General features: G+C 41.9%; 1 protein-coding gene across 4 annotated transcripts; it reads left to right on the forward strand.

Moving 5' to 3' along the window:
- The first annotated feature begins 3 nt into the window (after positions 1-3).
- Positions 4-15469, forward strand: METTL6 (methyltransferase 6, methylcytidine). Of its 4 annotated transcripts, none has more exons than XM_046660174.1 (6): positions 4-162; positions 922-1293; positions 2018-2152; positions 7101-7271; positions 13753-13894; positions 15225-15469. In XM_046660174.1, exons 2-6 carry the CDS (start codon positions 1069-1071, stop codon positions 15404-15406), a joined length of 855 nt encoding a protein of 284 aa, XP_046516130.1. In that variant the 5' UTR covers positions 4-162; positions 922-1068; the 3' UTR covers positions 15407-15469. The 4 variants fall into 4 exon arrangements, with proteins under 4 accessions (XP_046516130.1, XP_046516120.1, XP_046516138.1 ...); XM_046660164.1 differs by having other exon boundaries at positions 925-1293; XM_046660182.1 differs by having other exon boundaries at positions 925-1293; positions 15255-15469.
- The last annotated feature ends 1875 nt before the right edge of the window (positions 15470-17344 follow it).

Genomic DNA, 17344 nt, shown 5'->3' on the forward strand with positions numbered 1-17344 from the left:
GAACTGGGCCGGAGCATCTCGGCGCTGGGGTCACGACGCTGGCCTGTCCTGGCTCGGGGTGCCCTCGCGGCGGCTGCCCGGTCCTGCTTCCGTGGCCGGGGCCTGGCTGAGGCCGAGTGCGCGCGGCCCTCGCCCTCGAGCTGAAGCTAGGAAGTGATGACGGTGAGCCCAGAGCGCGGCGGACCAGACTAACGTGGGGCTGGAGCCAGGCCGGCCGGCCCTCCACAGTCCCCCGCGGCCCGGGGCCCTAGCTTATCCCGAGGGTCCCGAGACGGTGGGTCCTTGGGACCCTACGCCACGCGACGCTGGGTCTCTTTTCCCCTTCGCGCCGTCGTGGCGGTGTGAGGGCCTCATTCTCTGGAAAGCGACTCCCCCTCTGGTTCGCCAGGCAGCTCCTGTGCGTGCGATCACACATAAGATCCTGAGCGTGCCCGGGGTCGCTCCGTCTTCCCCGAAAAAACGGAGTCTCCCATCCTTAGGCAGCGATGACCCACTTCAGTCTGGCGGTTGACCACCCGCTTCCAGTTCAGGCAGCCCTTGTGGTTGTTTTTAAGTCACCCCTTTCCCTGGCACCGAAAATGGATGAGTATTTTTCTTCCCCAAGGTTTCTCAGTCAGTTCTTTGGGAGTGACCTTTTTCTGAGTGAAACCGGTTTCTTTTAATAGTTGAGTCAAGCTGGTTTGAATTAGAGTTAGGTGCATGAGAGTTTGGGCACTGAATGGAAACCTGAAAGTAGGGGCTGCGTCTCGGTCCTCTTTGTGACCTCTCCTTGTATAGCGCGCAGGGTTTTGTGTAGAGTCAGCATCTAGTGAATGTTTGGTGAATTGAACTGTTTGGTGAAAGATCTGTTCTAGAACCACCAACTCAGCATCTTAAAGAACTGTTCCAGAACCACTAACCAGAATCTCTTTTTCCTGGAAGCAGCCGATGCTGCCTGAGGCGTGAACCCAACCTGAGGAAGCGCATCTGAGAGAACCCTGTCTGTCTGCATTATCAACTTGAATTCCTCTGGTTATTCCGGGATGGAGAATCTTTGGCAGTGTTAATGTATTACCATCGACTTAGGAGATGGCTTCTTTGCAAAGGAAAGGGCCGCAGGCTAGGATCCTCAGCTCTGAAGAAGAGGAGAAACTGAAAAGAGACCAAGCTTTAGTGTCTGATTTTAAACAGCAAAAACTGGAAAAAGAGGCTCAGAAGAACTGGGACCTTTTTTACAAAAGAAATAGTACTAATTTCTTCAAGGATAGACACTGGACCACCAGAGAGTTTGAGGAGCTCAGAGCATGTAGAGAGGTGAGCTAACGTTACACCTCATTGGAGCTGTTCTTCATTTAAAATGTGTAGAAGCGGGGTGCTTTATTGCATTCCTATGAGGAACATTTATGAAGCCTGTCAAAATGCTTTGTACCTTAGAGGGAAATATGCTGTGTGGTCTCAAGTAGCTTTAGCAGTTCATGAGTTGTATAATACATCGGAGAAGAACTTTAGTGGGCATTTTCTGTTTCTTTAGAATCGAGTCTGAAAGTTGTAAATGTTAAATTCATGCTGAGTGACTTCAGTGACAGATTCACATTGATAGTAATAATGATGATGAACACTTTACCATGGCCCTTTTCGAGAACTTTACATGTGTTCTGTAATTTTAAGCCTTCTAATAACACTGTGACGTAGGCATTGCTGTTGTCCCTACTTGCAGATGAAATTGAGGCATGAAGCTGTTTAAGTGATTTGTCCAAGTCTAGAGCCCGGGTGCGAGGGGAGGAGTCCGGATTTGAGTGAAGGCAGTTTTGCCCGAGAGCCTCTTCTGTTAGCCATGATGCTGTGTTTTCTCCACACCAGACTGCCCGATGTCGGACAACACGTGAAATATCAGTGTTAACTTTTGGTTATTCGTTCACTTGTATATTCTCTGCTCCATGGGGACAGAGACCTTGCCTCTCTTGTGGACCTTTTAGTTTGCTTTGTTTCTTCATGATGCAAATGCAGTGTACGGTAACTTTGGGTTCTCTTTCCTCAGTTTGAAGATCAAAATCTGACTATGCTTGAAGCTGGCTGCGGGGTTGGGAACTGTTTATTTCCACTTTTAGAAGAAGATCCGAATATCTTTGCCTATGCCTGTGATTTTTCTCCAAGGGCAGTTGAGTATGTCAAGGTTGGTGCACCATCCATGTATTCTGTTACCTTTCTGTTTTCTTGGACTTGTTTGACCTGCCCTCTTTACCCATTTGCCCCATTCCACTCCTCTCCCTGAAGCTAACCAGCTGTGATCACCACGAATATAGTTTTCCTGTTTACGTACACATAGTACACATAGAAGCACAGCTTTATTCAGAAAAGTAGAAAGAAATACTATAACACCACCCATATACTTATACCCAGATTTAATGATTGCCAGCATTTTGCCACTTTTGCTTTATAGACTTTTTTTATTTGCTGAACTGTTTTAAAGTAAATTACAGATATCAAGACACTTCACTCCTAACTATGTCTGTGTATGTTTTCAAAAAATAAAAAGTTTTTCCAGATGACCAAATACAGTTATCATATCTAACAAAAATAACTCTAATCCCCTAATGTGATTAACACCCGGTCCTGATTCTGATTTCCCAGAATAGTCCCAGGAGTTTTTTATAGTATTTAATCAAGGACTACATCTTACACTTCATTACGTACCTTAAATCTCTTTAGCCTAAAACATTCCTGCCCTACCCCTTGACCTGTTTCCCCACTGACCTTGAGTTTTTGAAGAAGCCATCTTCTATCATGAGGTCCCATATTCCAATTTGGTCTGATTGTTTCTCTGTATCATTGTTTAACTTGTTCCTCTATCCCCTGTACTTCCTGAAAACTAGAAGTTAGATTTAAATCAGGTGAAATCCTTTTGGCAAAAATACTTTAATAAGTGATGTATCTTTCATATTGCATCCTGTCTGGTAATCTTACTATGAGAGTTACTAATTTTAATCATTGAGTTAAAGTAGTAACGACCTAATTCCTTCGTTGTACAAATATTTTCCCATTGTAACAAATATATGGGGGATACTTTGGCAACATGCATGTATCTAGTTTTCCATCAACCTTTCACAGTTTTAGCATCCTTAGACTTTTTTTTTAATAGTGGTGTCACATTGTACTATAACTTACTTTCTTTACCTTATATCTTACAGAGTTTTTCCATCTTAGTACATGTGAGTCTGCCACATTTTATTTACTTGTTGTGGTACACCATAGAATGGATATACCATACTTTTAACAGTTACCCTGTTAATATTTGTTTATATCATTTCTAATTTTTTGCCCTTACAGTTAGGGTCAGTGTAATCAGCATTATACACCTGCTCCCCAAAACACGTGTGCCCATTTCTCTATGGCAAATAATGGGAGAAGTAGAATTCTTTGGAGAAAGAGCATATACATTTAAATTTTAATAGATAATGCCAAGTTTCCTTCCAGAAAATTATACCAATTTATAATTTCATCAATAATATAAAGATGTCTTTTTTCTATGTCCTGAACATTTTTGATATCAGTCTTTTTTATATCTCCCAATCTTATGGGCAAAAAATAATGTCTCCATATTTTAATTTGTTTATTCCTTGTAACCAGTGAGGTTGAAAACTTAGTAATATGTGAATAAGCATTAGTTTTTCTTCTACTTGTGAGTTCCTTTATTCCACGTATATTTATTGAGAGCCTAATGTGTGCCTTCACCGTTCTAAGTTCTGGGATTAAGTAGTGAACAAAACAGACGAAAGTCCTCACTTACATGGAACTTCTGTTATTTTCAGATTCATCTGTTCATAACCTCTGCCCATTTTTCTGTCAATTTTTTTCTTATTTTTAGGATATATTCTGGGTATTCTGTTATTTTTGTTGCAAGCATTTCTTCCAGTTTATTCAGTGCTGTTTTATGGTGGTGTTTTATGACAGGATTTAAATTACATCAAATTTATTTGTCTTTTCCTTTTGAGATGCTGAGGTTCTATGTCTCATTTAGGAGCTCAGTAATCACCTATATACTCTTTTTATAATTTTGGTTATTTTTTAAAATTAATCTGGAAAAGTTTTGGTCATTATTTCTTCAAATATTTCTTCAACTCTTGTTCTTCTTCTTCTGGGATTCCGATTATGTGTATGTTACACCGTTTGCCATTGTCCCGTAACTCTTGGATGCTGGATCTTTTTGTTTTTAACTTTTTTTCTCTTTGCATTTTCAGTTGGTATAATTTCTGTTGTCCTAACATCAAGTTCACTGATTCCTTCTCAGACACTAGGTTTTGCTATTGATAAGCCTGTCAAAAGCATTGTTTATTTCTGTTACGATGTTTTTGGTTTTTAGCATTTCCAGTTGATTCTTTCTGTAGTTTTTATCTCTCTTCGGAAATCACCTGTGTGATCTTGCATGTTGTCTACCTTTTTTATTAGAGCCTTTAACGTATTAATCATAGTTATTTTAAATGCCCAAACTTGTAGTTCTAACAATTGTGCCATATTTGACACTGGTTCTGATGATTGCTTTGTCTCTTCAGACTGTTTTTCCTCGCCTTTTGCTGTGTCTTGTACTTTTTTGTTGAAAGCCAGATATGTTATGTATGGCTGTGGATACTGAGGTAATGAGGATTTGTAATAATCTAGTCAGGAGTTGGGCTGTGTTTGAAGTCTCTTGTTGCTATAGTTACCTATGAGGTTTGTTGTTGCTATGGGCACCAGAGACTTCAAACTCTAGTGACTTGGTTTCTGTCTCTCCTCTTGACTTTCAGTCTTCCCTTTGTGCTGTTCCACGTGGAGTCTGTCTCTTGCAGCTCTCTCAGCTGCAATCCACTGTTACTATTACTAGAGACTTGTTGGTAGGGTGTGGGAGAGGGAGGTGTTCTCTAATATTCTGATTCTCAGTTTTTGAATTGTATAGTGGACTTGTGTCTCGGGTGTGGCTTTCACAAGTGTTTCTGCCTCTCCAGGAATAGAGCTTTTCTCTTCTGTCCCTCCCCCAGCTGTAGGAGGTCTCCACCAGTGTCCTCCTCTGTGGTCTTGAGGCCATTCTCCCTGCAGATTCAGACTAGATCTGAGCAGAGGAGTTCCCTTCACCCAGCAGCACCGGCATTCTACCAGTGCCCTAAGGCTCAAGACCTCAAATGACCTTTCCCCTTTGGATTAAACCTTTTCTTCCTTAAAAGAGATGAGAAAGGCCAACATCAGAAAGAGCAGCATCCTCTCTGTGAGAGCCTGGTGAAAACACCTGCAAATGGGTGGAAACATCTCTATGACTTCAGCCCCCAGGAGCTTCACACTGTAACATCCACACTCAGTTTCCAGGGATTTCTCACATATCTAGTTTTATCTTTCCAACCTGGAAGCTTCTGTCTCCTGTAAGTAAATGCTTGCATCCTGTCTCTCCCTGAAGACACCTGTTTCTCTCCAGATTTTGGGATGGCTGGTTGTTCTTTGATCTCTATTCTTTGACGAGTTCACAAAAAAGTCATTGCTTTGCTGTCGAGCTTTTTTCTTGTTATAAGGATGGGAGCTACATTTTTTCCACCTCTGTACATCTCTGAGCTGAAACTGGCAGTCTTTTCATTCGTCTGCGTGGCCAGTTGTCCTTTCATCTGGATAGCTAGTTGTTCGAACACTATAAATTGAATGAGAAATTCATTTTTCCTCCCTGATAATTGTCACCTTTATTATCTCGCTTTTTTAATCTAATTGTCATCTTTGTCACCTGTCATTTGTCATATACAATACTAAATTCCTCTATATTCATGGGTGTGTTTGGGGGACTCCATTCTGTCTCAGTGATCTATTTGTCCCCATTCTCAGACCACATTGCTGTAGTACTGCATTCTGTAGTGTGTTTTCACGTCTAGTAGCGTACCTCCTCCTTCATTGTTCTTCATTTTAAAAATTGACGTGGCTATTTCTAAAGATTTTCACTTCCAGATAAATTAGATTCGCTTTGTTAAGTTCCTAGAAATCTGTTAGGATTATTGAGATTGCGTTGGATTTATAAGTGGAACGATAGGTAGAATTGACATCTTTTCAATATTGAATCTTCCCATCCTCTAACTTTATATGTCTCTATTTATTCAAGTCCTTATTTACATTAATGGAGAGTTTAATATTTTTCTTCATAATGCTCTTATATATGTGTCGAAACCCACCAACCAAAATGTACCAGGAACACACTTGTAGTAAAAGTTAGGTATATGCTGCATCAAGGGAAAATCTACCTGGAATAACTGTGGGAGCATCTTAGAGGAGTTGGAAGGACTTCCCATAGGATTTAGGCTTGTAATGGATGATTCAAAGGAGGATTAAGGAAGCAGAGGCCAGTTTTGGATTATCATCCCTCTGGAAATATACGCTTCTAAAAGGCTCAGTTTTGAATATGTAATAACTGTGTTCTCTCCTCAGTTGCACATGATTTGTTAAAATGAAATCTTACCCATGTAGCAATGTTGAATATTACATGCTTTAGTATGCAAATGATTCATTACTCTGTTTTACCCAGTAAAAATGTGATTGTTGAGGGCTGGCCTGTTGGCATAGCAGTTAAGTTCACATGCTGTGCTTTGGCAGCCCAGGGCTTGCCGGTTGGGATCCCGGGCACGGACCTACGCGCCACTTATCAAACCATGCAGTGGCAGGCGTCCCACATATAAAAAATAAAGGAAAATGGGAACAGATGTTGGCTCAGGGCCAATCTTCCCCAGCTAAAAGAGAAGGATTGGCGGTAGATGTTTAGTTCAGGGCGAATCTTCCTCAAAAAAAAAAAGTGATCGTGGATTTCTCTGCAGAAGTACACAAGTGGAAATAGGATGTCCTTTTTTTTTTTTTTCTTGTGAGGAAGATTCGCCCTGAGCTAACATCTGTGCCAGTCTTCCTCTAGTTTGTATGTGGGATGCCTCCATGGCATGGCTGATGAGTGGAGTAGGTCCGCGCCCAGGATCCAAACCTGTGAACCCCAGGCCACCAAAGTGGAGCATGCTGAACTTTAACCACTCAGCCACAGGGCTGACCCCTAGGATCTCCTTTTGATGCTGTACTTTTCTGTATGTATCAACATGGATGTTGTGTCAAAATTCTGTTTTGTTTTTCCCTTCTAGCAAAATCCTTTATATGACACTGAAAGATGCAAGGTATTTCAATGTGATCTAACTAAAGATGACCTTCTGGAACATGTGCCCCCAGAGTCTGTGGATGTTGTCATGTTGATATTTGTGCTCTCTGCTGTTCACCCTGATAAGATGCGCCTTGTCTTACAAAACATCTACAAGGTTAGTGGTTGGAGCCTGCACTTGAAGGTTGGACGTCCTGACCTTTTTGCTCCCTTGCCTCTGAGGCTCCTGTGCTGTCTAGATTCAGTCTCCCTGCTCTCACTAGGTAGGCTGGGTGGTCAGTGTATGGAAAGGGGCTCTCCTGCCTGAATCAGCTACCCTGAACTCTGATTTGTCTGAGCCCTTTGCGCTCTGCAGAGCTTGGCCAGCCTTGGAGCTGCAGTGACCTGGGGTCTGTGCAGTCCTGCTGTACAATGAGAGGAAGTATGGTTCCGTGGTCAAGAGTACACAGTCTACAGTCAGAGTGCCTAGAGTCAAAACCTGGCTTCCCTGCTTAGGCAAATTCCTCTGCCTCTCTGAGCCTCAGTCATTAGCTGTAGATTGTTGAGATAATACTTCCTAGATCCTAGGATTTGGGGGAGATTATATGAGATATGTATAAAGTACTTATTAGCACAATGCCTGGAACATGGTAAGTGCCCTTTAAAAGCCAGCCGTTGTTGTTGTTATTGCCCTCATTGTTGTTAGACTGGGGAGGACACAAACTGCCTTGGCCACCAGGAGGCTGCTGTAGCACTCAGGAAGTAAAGCTTCACTCATAAGGCATGTGACTCGAGACAAGCCACCTCATCTTTCCTCCCCAAGCCTGCTTCCTTGTCTGTAAAATGGGTGTGTGTCTCACAGAGTTGTTGTGAGATGCAAGTGAGATCGTGTCTGGGGTGCGTGGTAGCTGCAGTAGAAGCCCTCTTATCTAGACAGACAGTTGTAACAGGGTCGATTAATTTAAAAAACACCTAAAGCAAGAAATTGCAAACTGTAGCACATTCTTACTTTAAACATTTTGTTATACCTTAAAATACATTAATATTCATTCATTACTCTTTTGATGTAGGGCCAAGGCCCTGTCTTTGAGAATGGGGCCATTTATCATCTTTCTTAGATGAAGCACACACAGAGTTTTGGTTTCTTTAAAAGTGGAGCAAGAACTTAAAAACAATTGGGAAGAAATCCGAGAGCAAATTCCTTTATATTTTTACACAAACTTTGACACCGAATTAAATAGCAGTTTACTCAGTGCGTCTTTACCAAGTCTTTCTGAAGTGTTCGACTTACTTTTCGTAGAAAATAAAAATGAGGGGCCCGGCCCGTTGGTGCAGCGGTTAAGTTTGCTTCTTGGCGGCCCGGCGTTCACCAGTTCAGATCCCAGGTGCGGACAAGGCACCGCTTGGCAAAAGCCATGCTGTAGTAGGTGTCCCACGTATAAAGTAGAGGAAGATGGGCATGGATGTTAGCTCAGGGCCAGTCTTCCTCAGCAAAAAGAGGAGGATTGGCAGTAGTTAGCTCAGGGCTAATCTTCCTTTAAAAAAAAAAAGAAAAGAAAAGAAAAATGCTTTCTATTCACATTGCATTCATATTCATATATTCTCAAGTGTATAATTATAAACCTAAGTACAACTAGTACAAGCAAGTTTGGGAACAAATCCCAGTGACCAGTGGTGAGCATGCAGCCCGTCTGGGGGCACTAAAGTGCAGGGATGAATGCTCTGGAGAGCCTGTAAGCCTCACCTGTTCGGTGAGTCGTGGGCCTCAGTCCGTCTGCTTTACAAGGGAGAGGGGAGCATTCAGCAAGTTGAAAAAGTAAATGTTACGTAAGAGAGCTTCTGTGTATTTAGAACTATACCTTAAAATTTAAGCCTGGTTTAATTGTTTTAAAAGAGTAGTGAGGTAGAAATTTCAAGACACTGGAAACCTGTTAGGGAATAATTATTCTCACTTAAAACAATACTGTTTTTTAATTTAAATATTGCTATGCTGATTTTAGCCTTCTGCTTGTGAGATTTTTGTAAGACTTCTTCTCCTTACCTCCCCTTTCCCTGACCCTGTTATCTGAGCAGATGAGAACCCAGCGTATAGCCACAAATGGGCCTGGAACTTAAGCTGGGTAAAGAGGGAAGAGAGGGCATCAAGGAAAAGATGGTAGGATCACCTGATCTGAAGGTCCAGGTAAGGGCAAATGATTATTAAAGATGAGGAGCTAGAGAAAGAGCTGAAAAGATAGGAGGGGTGGTCAGAGAGTGACTTGTCTGACACTGAGAGTGTGGAGGGGTAATACTTTTTAGTGTTGACAAGGCCTTGGGACATTACCAGGAGAGTAAGTGGTTTAGGTAGGGTGCGGATAAGATCTTTAGAAGAGAGAAGCTCAAATCAGTAAAAGGCCAAGCGTATTTGGAAGGATAATCCACATATATGTTGAAGTTGAGCAGAATTAAGAATGGAGTAGTATTGAGAATAAGAGAATAAACCAGAAGATAGATTCATCATGAAATGGAGAGAAATGATCCTGGAACAAATAGATGACAGTGACAATAAGGGAGAGTGGATGATAGAATCTGATGACAAGAGATTCAGAGCTGGGGGGTTTAGGGAGGAGAAAGGAGAGTGTGCAGTGAGGAGCAGGGGATACTGCACCATCTCCAAGCCCAGTGGTACAAGGGCAGTGGGAGAAAACACAGCCACGACTTGAAATTAGCACAAAAAATGTGAAGTGAAGGGAACATTCAGAAGAGGTTGTGGATTCAGTGATTTCACTCTGAAGGGTCTCAGGAATTAGAGAGGAGTAGATGGGGACAGAATAAGGCATATCTGGAGCTTTATGGGCATGCAAGTGCCCACTGTCAATACTTCTGTTCAACACTGTACTGGAGCTCCTAGTCAGCTCAAAAAGACACGAAATGGAAAAGATTTAAGGATGAGAAAGAAACAAAACTCATTATTTGTAGATAATATAATTGTCTAGTTAGAAAATATTGAAAGAATTACGAAAGTATAAAAATAAGATGAATGCACTCAATGCCACAGAACTGTACACTTAAAAAAAAGTAACATGCGGTGTGCAACCTTACTTTTCCACTTGATATTATATATTTTATTTTACTTTTTTGTTTGATTGTTTTTGAGTTTTTTGGTAGGTTTTTTGAGGAAATGACAAGCTGATTCTAAATTTACATGAAAGAACAAAGGGTCAAAACACTCCTGAAGAAGAATGAGATAGGGAGATTTATACCCAGCCAGATATAAAAGGCTTGTTGCAGCTACATTAAGAGAGAATGGTATTGGCAGAGAGACAGACAAATTGACAAATGGATTGTGATAGCTTAAAAATAAATCCATGCATATATGGAAATTTGATATATGATAGAGGTGACATGGAAGATCACTGGGAAAAGGACGACTGCTCAATAAATCATGCTGGGACCATTGGTGGTCCACATGGGAAAAAATGAAATTGTATTCCTACTTCACATCGTGTACAAAAATCCTTCTCAGGTGAATTAAAGACTTAAATGGAAAAGGCAAAAGTTTAAGCCTTTCAGAAAAAAATATAGAAGAAAATCTTTATGACCTCAGAGTGGGGAAAATTTTCTCAAAGATGACTCAAAGCATTCTAAGCTATAAAGATGATTATAATAAAATTAAGAATTTCTGTTCTTCAAAAGACAATGTAATGCAAAGAAATTAAAAAAAGACAAATTGAGGGGCTGGCCCGGTGGCACAGCAGTTAAGTTCGCACATTCTGCTTCAGTGGCCCAGGGTTCGCCGGTTTGGATTCCGGGTGCAGACATGGCACAGCTTGTCAAGCCATGCTGTGTCAGGCGTCCCACATATAAAGTAGAGGAAGATGGTCACAGATGTTAGCTCAGGGCCAGTCTTCCTCAGCAAAAAGAGGAGGATTGGTGGCAGATATTAGCTCAGGGCTAATCTTCCTAAAACAAAAGACAAATTGAGAAAAGTAATTTAAAATCTATACCACCGACAGAAGATTAGTATCCAGCATATATAAGGACTTCCTGGATATCAGTAAGAAAGATAGACAAAATGGGCAGGCACGAGTAGTTATTTTATAGACGAGAACACACAAATGGTGAGTTAACATATAGAAAGATAGCCTCAATAACCCAGGCAATGTAAAATAAAACCGTAATGAGACATCATTAGATTAACAAAATTAAGAAGCCATCCTACAACTAGAATATACAACTATGTACTGGGGGGCTTTAGAGAGGAGGAGAAGAAGAAAAAAAGGAAAAGAAGGCAAGTATTGATGAGGATATGCATATTTTTGATTTAAAGGAAAGGTACAATAAGTTATCTTTATTTTAGTAGGTATAAAATGTTATGTTAAAAAAAAAATTTGACTTGAGCTGTGCCAATGCACATCTGGCCCCTGCTGTAACCCTTCTGTAGTAACAAATTCCATTTCAGCTGTCCTCCTCTTTTTACCCCTCAATGGAAATCTTTTCTCAGCTGATCTGGAATGAGTTTACAGCAGCAGTGTGATTATGTTTTCTCTGCCATCATGCGTGGTGACTGGTTCGTTAATTTGAAATCGTGTGCTTCATCAGGAAGTTACCAGAAAGTGAAGCAATCTCTCAGCCTCTGACAATGAGACACCCTTTGGGCAGCTCTGCAGCCTTGCATGAGCAAGCACAGTAAGACGCGGTTGTAAGGGACATCTGGTTACTCCGGGATGGCGACACCAGAGAAATGGAAAACTACATAATTTTAAACTCAAAGGCAACTTTAAAATTGAATTCCCTCATTTTTGGAATAGAATGGTGAAGTAAAGAGAAACCAATTTGTCATCAGAAAACCTGGATTTTGGTCTACCCTATGCCACCAACTTGCCTTGAAACCTCAGGCGAGTCGCTTTTACTCTGAGCCTTACTTACCACAAAGTGGGTATAAGGGACCTAACCCACTCACTTCTTGGAGTTGTTGGGAGAATGACAGAACATAACATTCAGAAATGTCTGCTTAACTACACAGCGCTGTGATCAAAGGAGGCATTAGTATCGTAATTACTTTTTACACGCATTCAGAAAGCGCATTCAGAGGGATGAAATCACTTGCTCAAGGTCCTTCAACTAGTTAATGGAAGAACTAGGATATGAATCAAGATTCCCAAATTCCCGAGTGAGTGTTCTTTCCACTGTCCGTGCAGCCTTTCCTTCCTTCTGAAATGAAGAATAAGTCATCTCATATGAACTAAAATTTTCAGAATTTTCTCTTCTCAATTATTCACATTTTAAAACAGTATTTCTGACCAAGGTAAAAATGATTTTATCCAAGAGGCTTTTTACTGACAGTATTTAAAATGCATACTAAAAACAAAAATCCATGCTAGCATTGATAAAAATTTACTAAATAAAATCTGCTAGCACACTTAAAAGTATTATGGACAGTTGTTCATTCAGGGAGAAGAAATACATCAAACTACATCAAAAATCTATTATAATAGACAGTATATGTCATATTTTTAAAAATCATCTTGAGGTGAGAGATCAGAATAAGATTTAGTAAAATTAGTGCCCCCTTTGAAGTCCACTCTTATTTGGTAGTGTTACAAGTTTGAAAGGATTTTCACATAGAAAGCAAGTGTCACAGTGCACCGTGCTTTCTTTTCATTCTGAAAAGCATAGCACTGTTGGCTTTGTAAGATGGGAACAGTTATACCCACACCCTACGGTCTTGCCTGCCAAGTTTTGAGACGTCCACTCTGTGTCCCTGTCTCTGAAAGGCTTTGTCGAGGCCCTCCCGCCCGGGCCTGACACGAATCCCCTTCCTACACTTTTGCGCTCACCTGGGGATCCGTCCATTCCTGTCAAGGAGTGCAGCACACTGTGGGAAGAGTGCTCACTGATCCCTCCCTCAGAGCTGCTCTCCTCTTGGCAGCAGTGTGAATGGAATTGGAATGCCCACTCCCCCACCCCCAGGGCTAAGAATTGTCTCTGATTCTACAGGTATGATGCCTTTTAACCTAAGTGTGAGTCCCAGCTCCCCTACTTAGTAGCTGATGTGTGATCTGGGCAAATCACTTACCTCTTCAAGAGTCAGTTTCCTCATCTCACATGAGCATAACAGTCACACTCCTTCCTTCCTCCCAGAATTGAAGATCCACTGAGAAAATGTCTGGTAAGCTGTAGAGTGCTAGGCATATATCAGTTGTGGCCATGGTGGGCAAGCTATACATAACTGTAGCACAGCGAAACCAGAGCTGACACTCAGATTGAGGAAAGCCACCGGGAATCAGGAAGAAGCCAAAATGACATCATATTTTTTTAGAGTCTGACTACAGAGTCACATACTAGGAGATGGCTCATAAAATGTTGGGAGGATGTGCTGTAATGAGCATAAGCCTGTTTCATTTCATGTCTGTAACATTTAGATTGTGTGACACTGGACCTTCCAGAGTGCTCTTATAAGTGCTCAAAAAGTATCCCTCCAATGAGTAGGGCCCTGCCAAGGCCCTTTGATGAGCAGCCCCTTTTTCCTTCATATTATGGGTATTTCACTCTGGCCCCTTTCATAATTATCACAAATGGAAGTTATTTTAATCCCTAAATTGTCAGATTTGATTTTATGGTAAGCTTTGTTTGACCGGATTCCCCAGAGTTAAGTGCAGCTTGCTTTTGTTTCGTAGGTGTTAAAACCAGGCAAAAGTGTCTTGTTTCGTGACTATGGGCTATATGATCATGCCATGCTTAGGTTTAAAGCTGGCAGCAAACTTGGAGAAAACTTCTACGTTAGACAAGATGGAACCAGATCGTATTTTTTTACTGATGGTAAGATTACTGGAATCTAGTCTCTATTTCTGTTTACTTGATTGCATTATCATTGTAATGCTGGTTGGGGGTAGGGGATAGAAGCGCTCCGTTTAGCACACGTGCACAAGAGCCTGGAACAGGCTTCCCGAGGCACGCCACTTAGCTGGCACCTGAGACAGTGTAGACATAGCCCCTGGCCATGGTGAGCTCACAAGCCTCCTCGGGGGACAACGTCTACTTAATGACCCTGGTTAATGGACAGGCTCTGAATGTCACATGGATGCCCTACGGAAACTATGCTGGAAAAGGGGGAGGGCAACTCAGAATCTTCCAAAACTAAAGCAAGACAAGATGGTAGAATGCCTTGAGGTGACTTTCCCGGGCCACAAAGGCAGGAAACCTTTCTCTAGAAAATTGATTGGATCAGTTTGTAAATACACCAATTTGCTGTAGAGGGATCTTTAAAAAGTCATTTTTAATAAGGAAAACATCCAAAAGCTGAACATTATTCAGTCTTTTAGGTATTTTGAACATGAGTTTTAAGCCTACCTAACAATATGGACCATAAGATAATTACCTTCTTAAGCTCTATTTTTTACAAACGTTTGTATTTCTTGAAAAGAAATATGCTTTTGGATTCTAAAATGAAACTAAAAATGCATAATTACCATTAAAACTGCAAAGTCATAAAAATGTCAGGTGAAAATCAAATATTTGTTTTAGTGTTTCTGATTGATGAAATCTGCTTAAGCCAATTGTAAATAATTGAGAAGATGCACTAGTATCTGCAAGGTGCTTTGGAGCACGTTCTTTGGAGTAGTGCTCTTAGTAGGAGTCTGCATTTTTGTTACCTAACCATTTATTCTGTTCGTTTCATTTAACGTGTGGTGATGTATTACTTGGGTTGGGTTTTCCTTAGAGTGTATCTCCATCAGGTGATTTTTTTTCCCACTCTGGTCACAGATTTTCCTCCTTCACATTAAGATAGATGAGGTGTTTGATGTAAACAGATTGAACGCCTGTAGACTTTGTATGAATATAGCCAGTCTGGAATTTTGTTTCTTTTTACTCAGACTTTTGTATTTGGGGACTTGTAACAGGGCAAGGTGGACATACTCGAAACGTCCTTAAACTTTTCTGGTTAAATTGTTTAGTTGGAGGTTTCTATTTGGATGTAAGACGATGAGAGGTAGGAGTATGTTACTTTCCAAAATAAAACCTTCTTTAAATTTTAGCGTTGAAGTTTTCATTACATTAAAGAAAAATGTCTTAGCCCTCCCCTTTCCCACCACAAAGCAAATGTCATGGTGTCAAGGCTGTGAGCATTGTTGCTCTGCTTGTCTTACAGAATTCCTAGCTCAGCTCTTTATGGACACAGGTTATGAAGAAGTGGTGAATGAGTATGTGTTTCGTGAGACAGTGAATAAAAAAGAAGGCCTGTGTGTGCCGAGAGTCTTCCTTCAGAGCAAATTCCGGAAGTCTCCAAAGAACCCACCTCCTGTGACCCCGGGCCTGGGTCACAGGTCCTGACCTTTCACGAGGTTGACGTTTGTGCCTCTCCTTGAAGAAAAAGTTTAAAGCCACTATTTTGTATATTTTTATATTTTAACTTTTTAAAATAAATATATATAATTTTTGTATTAAAAAGTAACAAGTGTGTATGTGTGTGTATTATAGAAATGCAAATTGCAAGGCCTGAAGAGTGAAGAAAGTTTTATGGTATATCGTGATTTAGCCATGTTGTCTGACTGGAAAGTTCCGTGAAGGAAAGCACCAGGCCCCTGTAGCACTTGTCATTACTCGTCTGAGTCTGTAAGTGCGCCTCCAGGCAGCATATCAGACAATTCTGTAGAAAAATGAGGCCAAATAGACTGAAATAACACATCCATATGTATATTTAGCCTGAAGGATTGTTCTCTTCCCTTTTTCCAGTGACTTCTTTTCGCCCATTTTGCTCCGCTTCAGTTCCTTCTTGTACCTCTTAAGACGAGTGTTCCACAAATAGCCCTTTTACAATGTCTCAAGAAGCCATCGTGGCTCCCTGCCTTATTCTTGAGACCCTCTATAATTGGGCCAGTCCCTGACCACACTGCCCAAGGGAGAGGGGGCAGGCCTCCACCTCTCGTCCCCATCTGCCCGATGCAGTTTCTCCGGGACTACAGTGGATGGTCTGTCCCAATTCCCTGTTGGGAAATGAGGAAGCAGTGACTAGGAGGTAAATGACTGGCATGGCCAAAAATACATAGCTAGTGTTGGGGTGGAATATGGAAAAATCCTTAAATTGGTCTGCTGACCTGTTTTGCAAGCATTCCCATATAATGACTTTGTGAATTAAAATCAAAGTTCTTTTGGCCTGTTAACAAAGGTCAGTCCCATAAGCCCTTATGTTTCCCTTTTTGCAGGAAGCTGTCTATGAGAACATTTGTCTTGAGCACAAGTGAACTGCCCTTGCAGCAAGCTAGTGCCCTTCAACCCCGACCAGATCTGAAGAGGGTGGGATGGGGGGTCCCAAGGGGGAGGGGGCTGGATAATAGTCATCGAAGTTCTCTACAGTTAGAATAAATTTGGGGTTGGCCCCGTGGCTGAGCGGTTAAATTCGTGCCCTCTGCTTCAGCAGCCCAGGTTTTCACCCGTTAAGATCCTGAGTGCAGACATGGCACTGCTCATCGGGCCATGCTGAGGCGGCGTCCCACATAGCACAACCAGAAGGACCTATGACTGTACTGGGGGCCTTTGGGGAGAAGAAGAAGAAGAAAAAAGAAGAAATCCTGCTGGTTCCTGGAGTGAAGAGGGCAGGCAAGCGGAGCTCAGACACCATGCTTGCTGGCTGTCCTAACTACCATCTGTCCTCGACTTCTTGGGAGGGGCCTAGGGGATGGGGGAAGCAAGAGGAAGCCCTAGCTCTTGCTGGTCTGTTGCTTTATATATTCTCTCCCGTTCTTTTGAAGGCTGGAGGATGGCTATGCTAGGTGAGAGCAAAACTGATGAGGGATAGTACAGAATTTGTCCTTTGCAGTGTTTTTTGTTCTTTTGAAATCAACTTGTACAGAAGATGGGCCTCTAGGGAGGCTCACGGGCTTTATAGAGCAAGGGTCAAGCCCTGCCCCAGAGCAGTTTGTTAGGGGAGAGCCAGGACCAGCCCCAGGCTCCCCAATTCCAGTCCAGGGCTCTGTCCTCTCAGCCCCTCCACCTAATGAATGCCACACCCAGCTTCAGTCCAGAACGCTGCCTGATGCCTCTTCCACAGGTGAGGTCCTTTGGCCTATTTCCTCCATGGGGTCTGACTTCTGTTGCTTGGATGTTAGTGGCTGAGCCGGATACAAACAGGATATTTGCAGTAGAAAGTGGGGAGCAGTGTGGTGAGAAGGCTAAGCGTGGGCTTTTGTTATCAGAAGTCATTTGGAATCGTGACCCATCACTTACCCTGTTTGAACCCCAGATGTCCTCATTCGTAAAGCAGGGATAACC

The sequence above is a fragment of the Equus quagga genome, chromosome 1 (assembly GCF_021613505.1).
Source record: "Equus quagga isolate Etosha38 chromosome 1, UCLA_HA_Equagga_1.0, whole genome shotgun sequence".
Lineage (NCBI taxonomy): Eukaryota > Metazoa > Chordata > Mammalia > Perissodactyla > Equidae > Equus > Equus quagga.

What these genes read in the sequence shown, in the direction of transcription:
- METTL6 (XM_046660174.1), top strand. Translation starts at nt 1,069, where the DNA reads ATGGCTTCTTTGCAAAGGAAAGGGCCGCAGGCTAGGATCCTCAGCTCT. An exon ending in GGGCAGTTGAGTATGTCAAG is followed by an intron (nt 2,153 to 7,100) that starts GTTGGTGCACCA and finishes TTTCCCTTCTAG; the next exon opens with CAAAATCCTTTATATGACAC. An exon ending in TCTTACAAAACATCTACAAG is followed by an intron (nt 7,272 to 13,752) that starts GTTAGTGGTTGG and finishes TTTGTTTCGTAG; the next exon opens with GTGTTAAAACCAGGCAAAAG.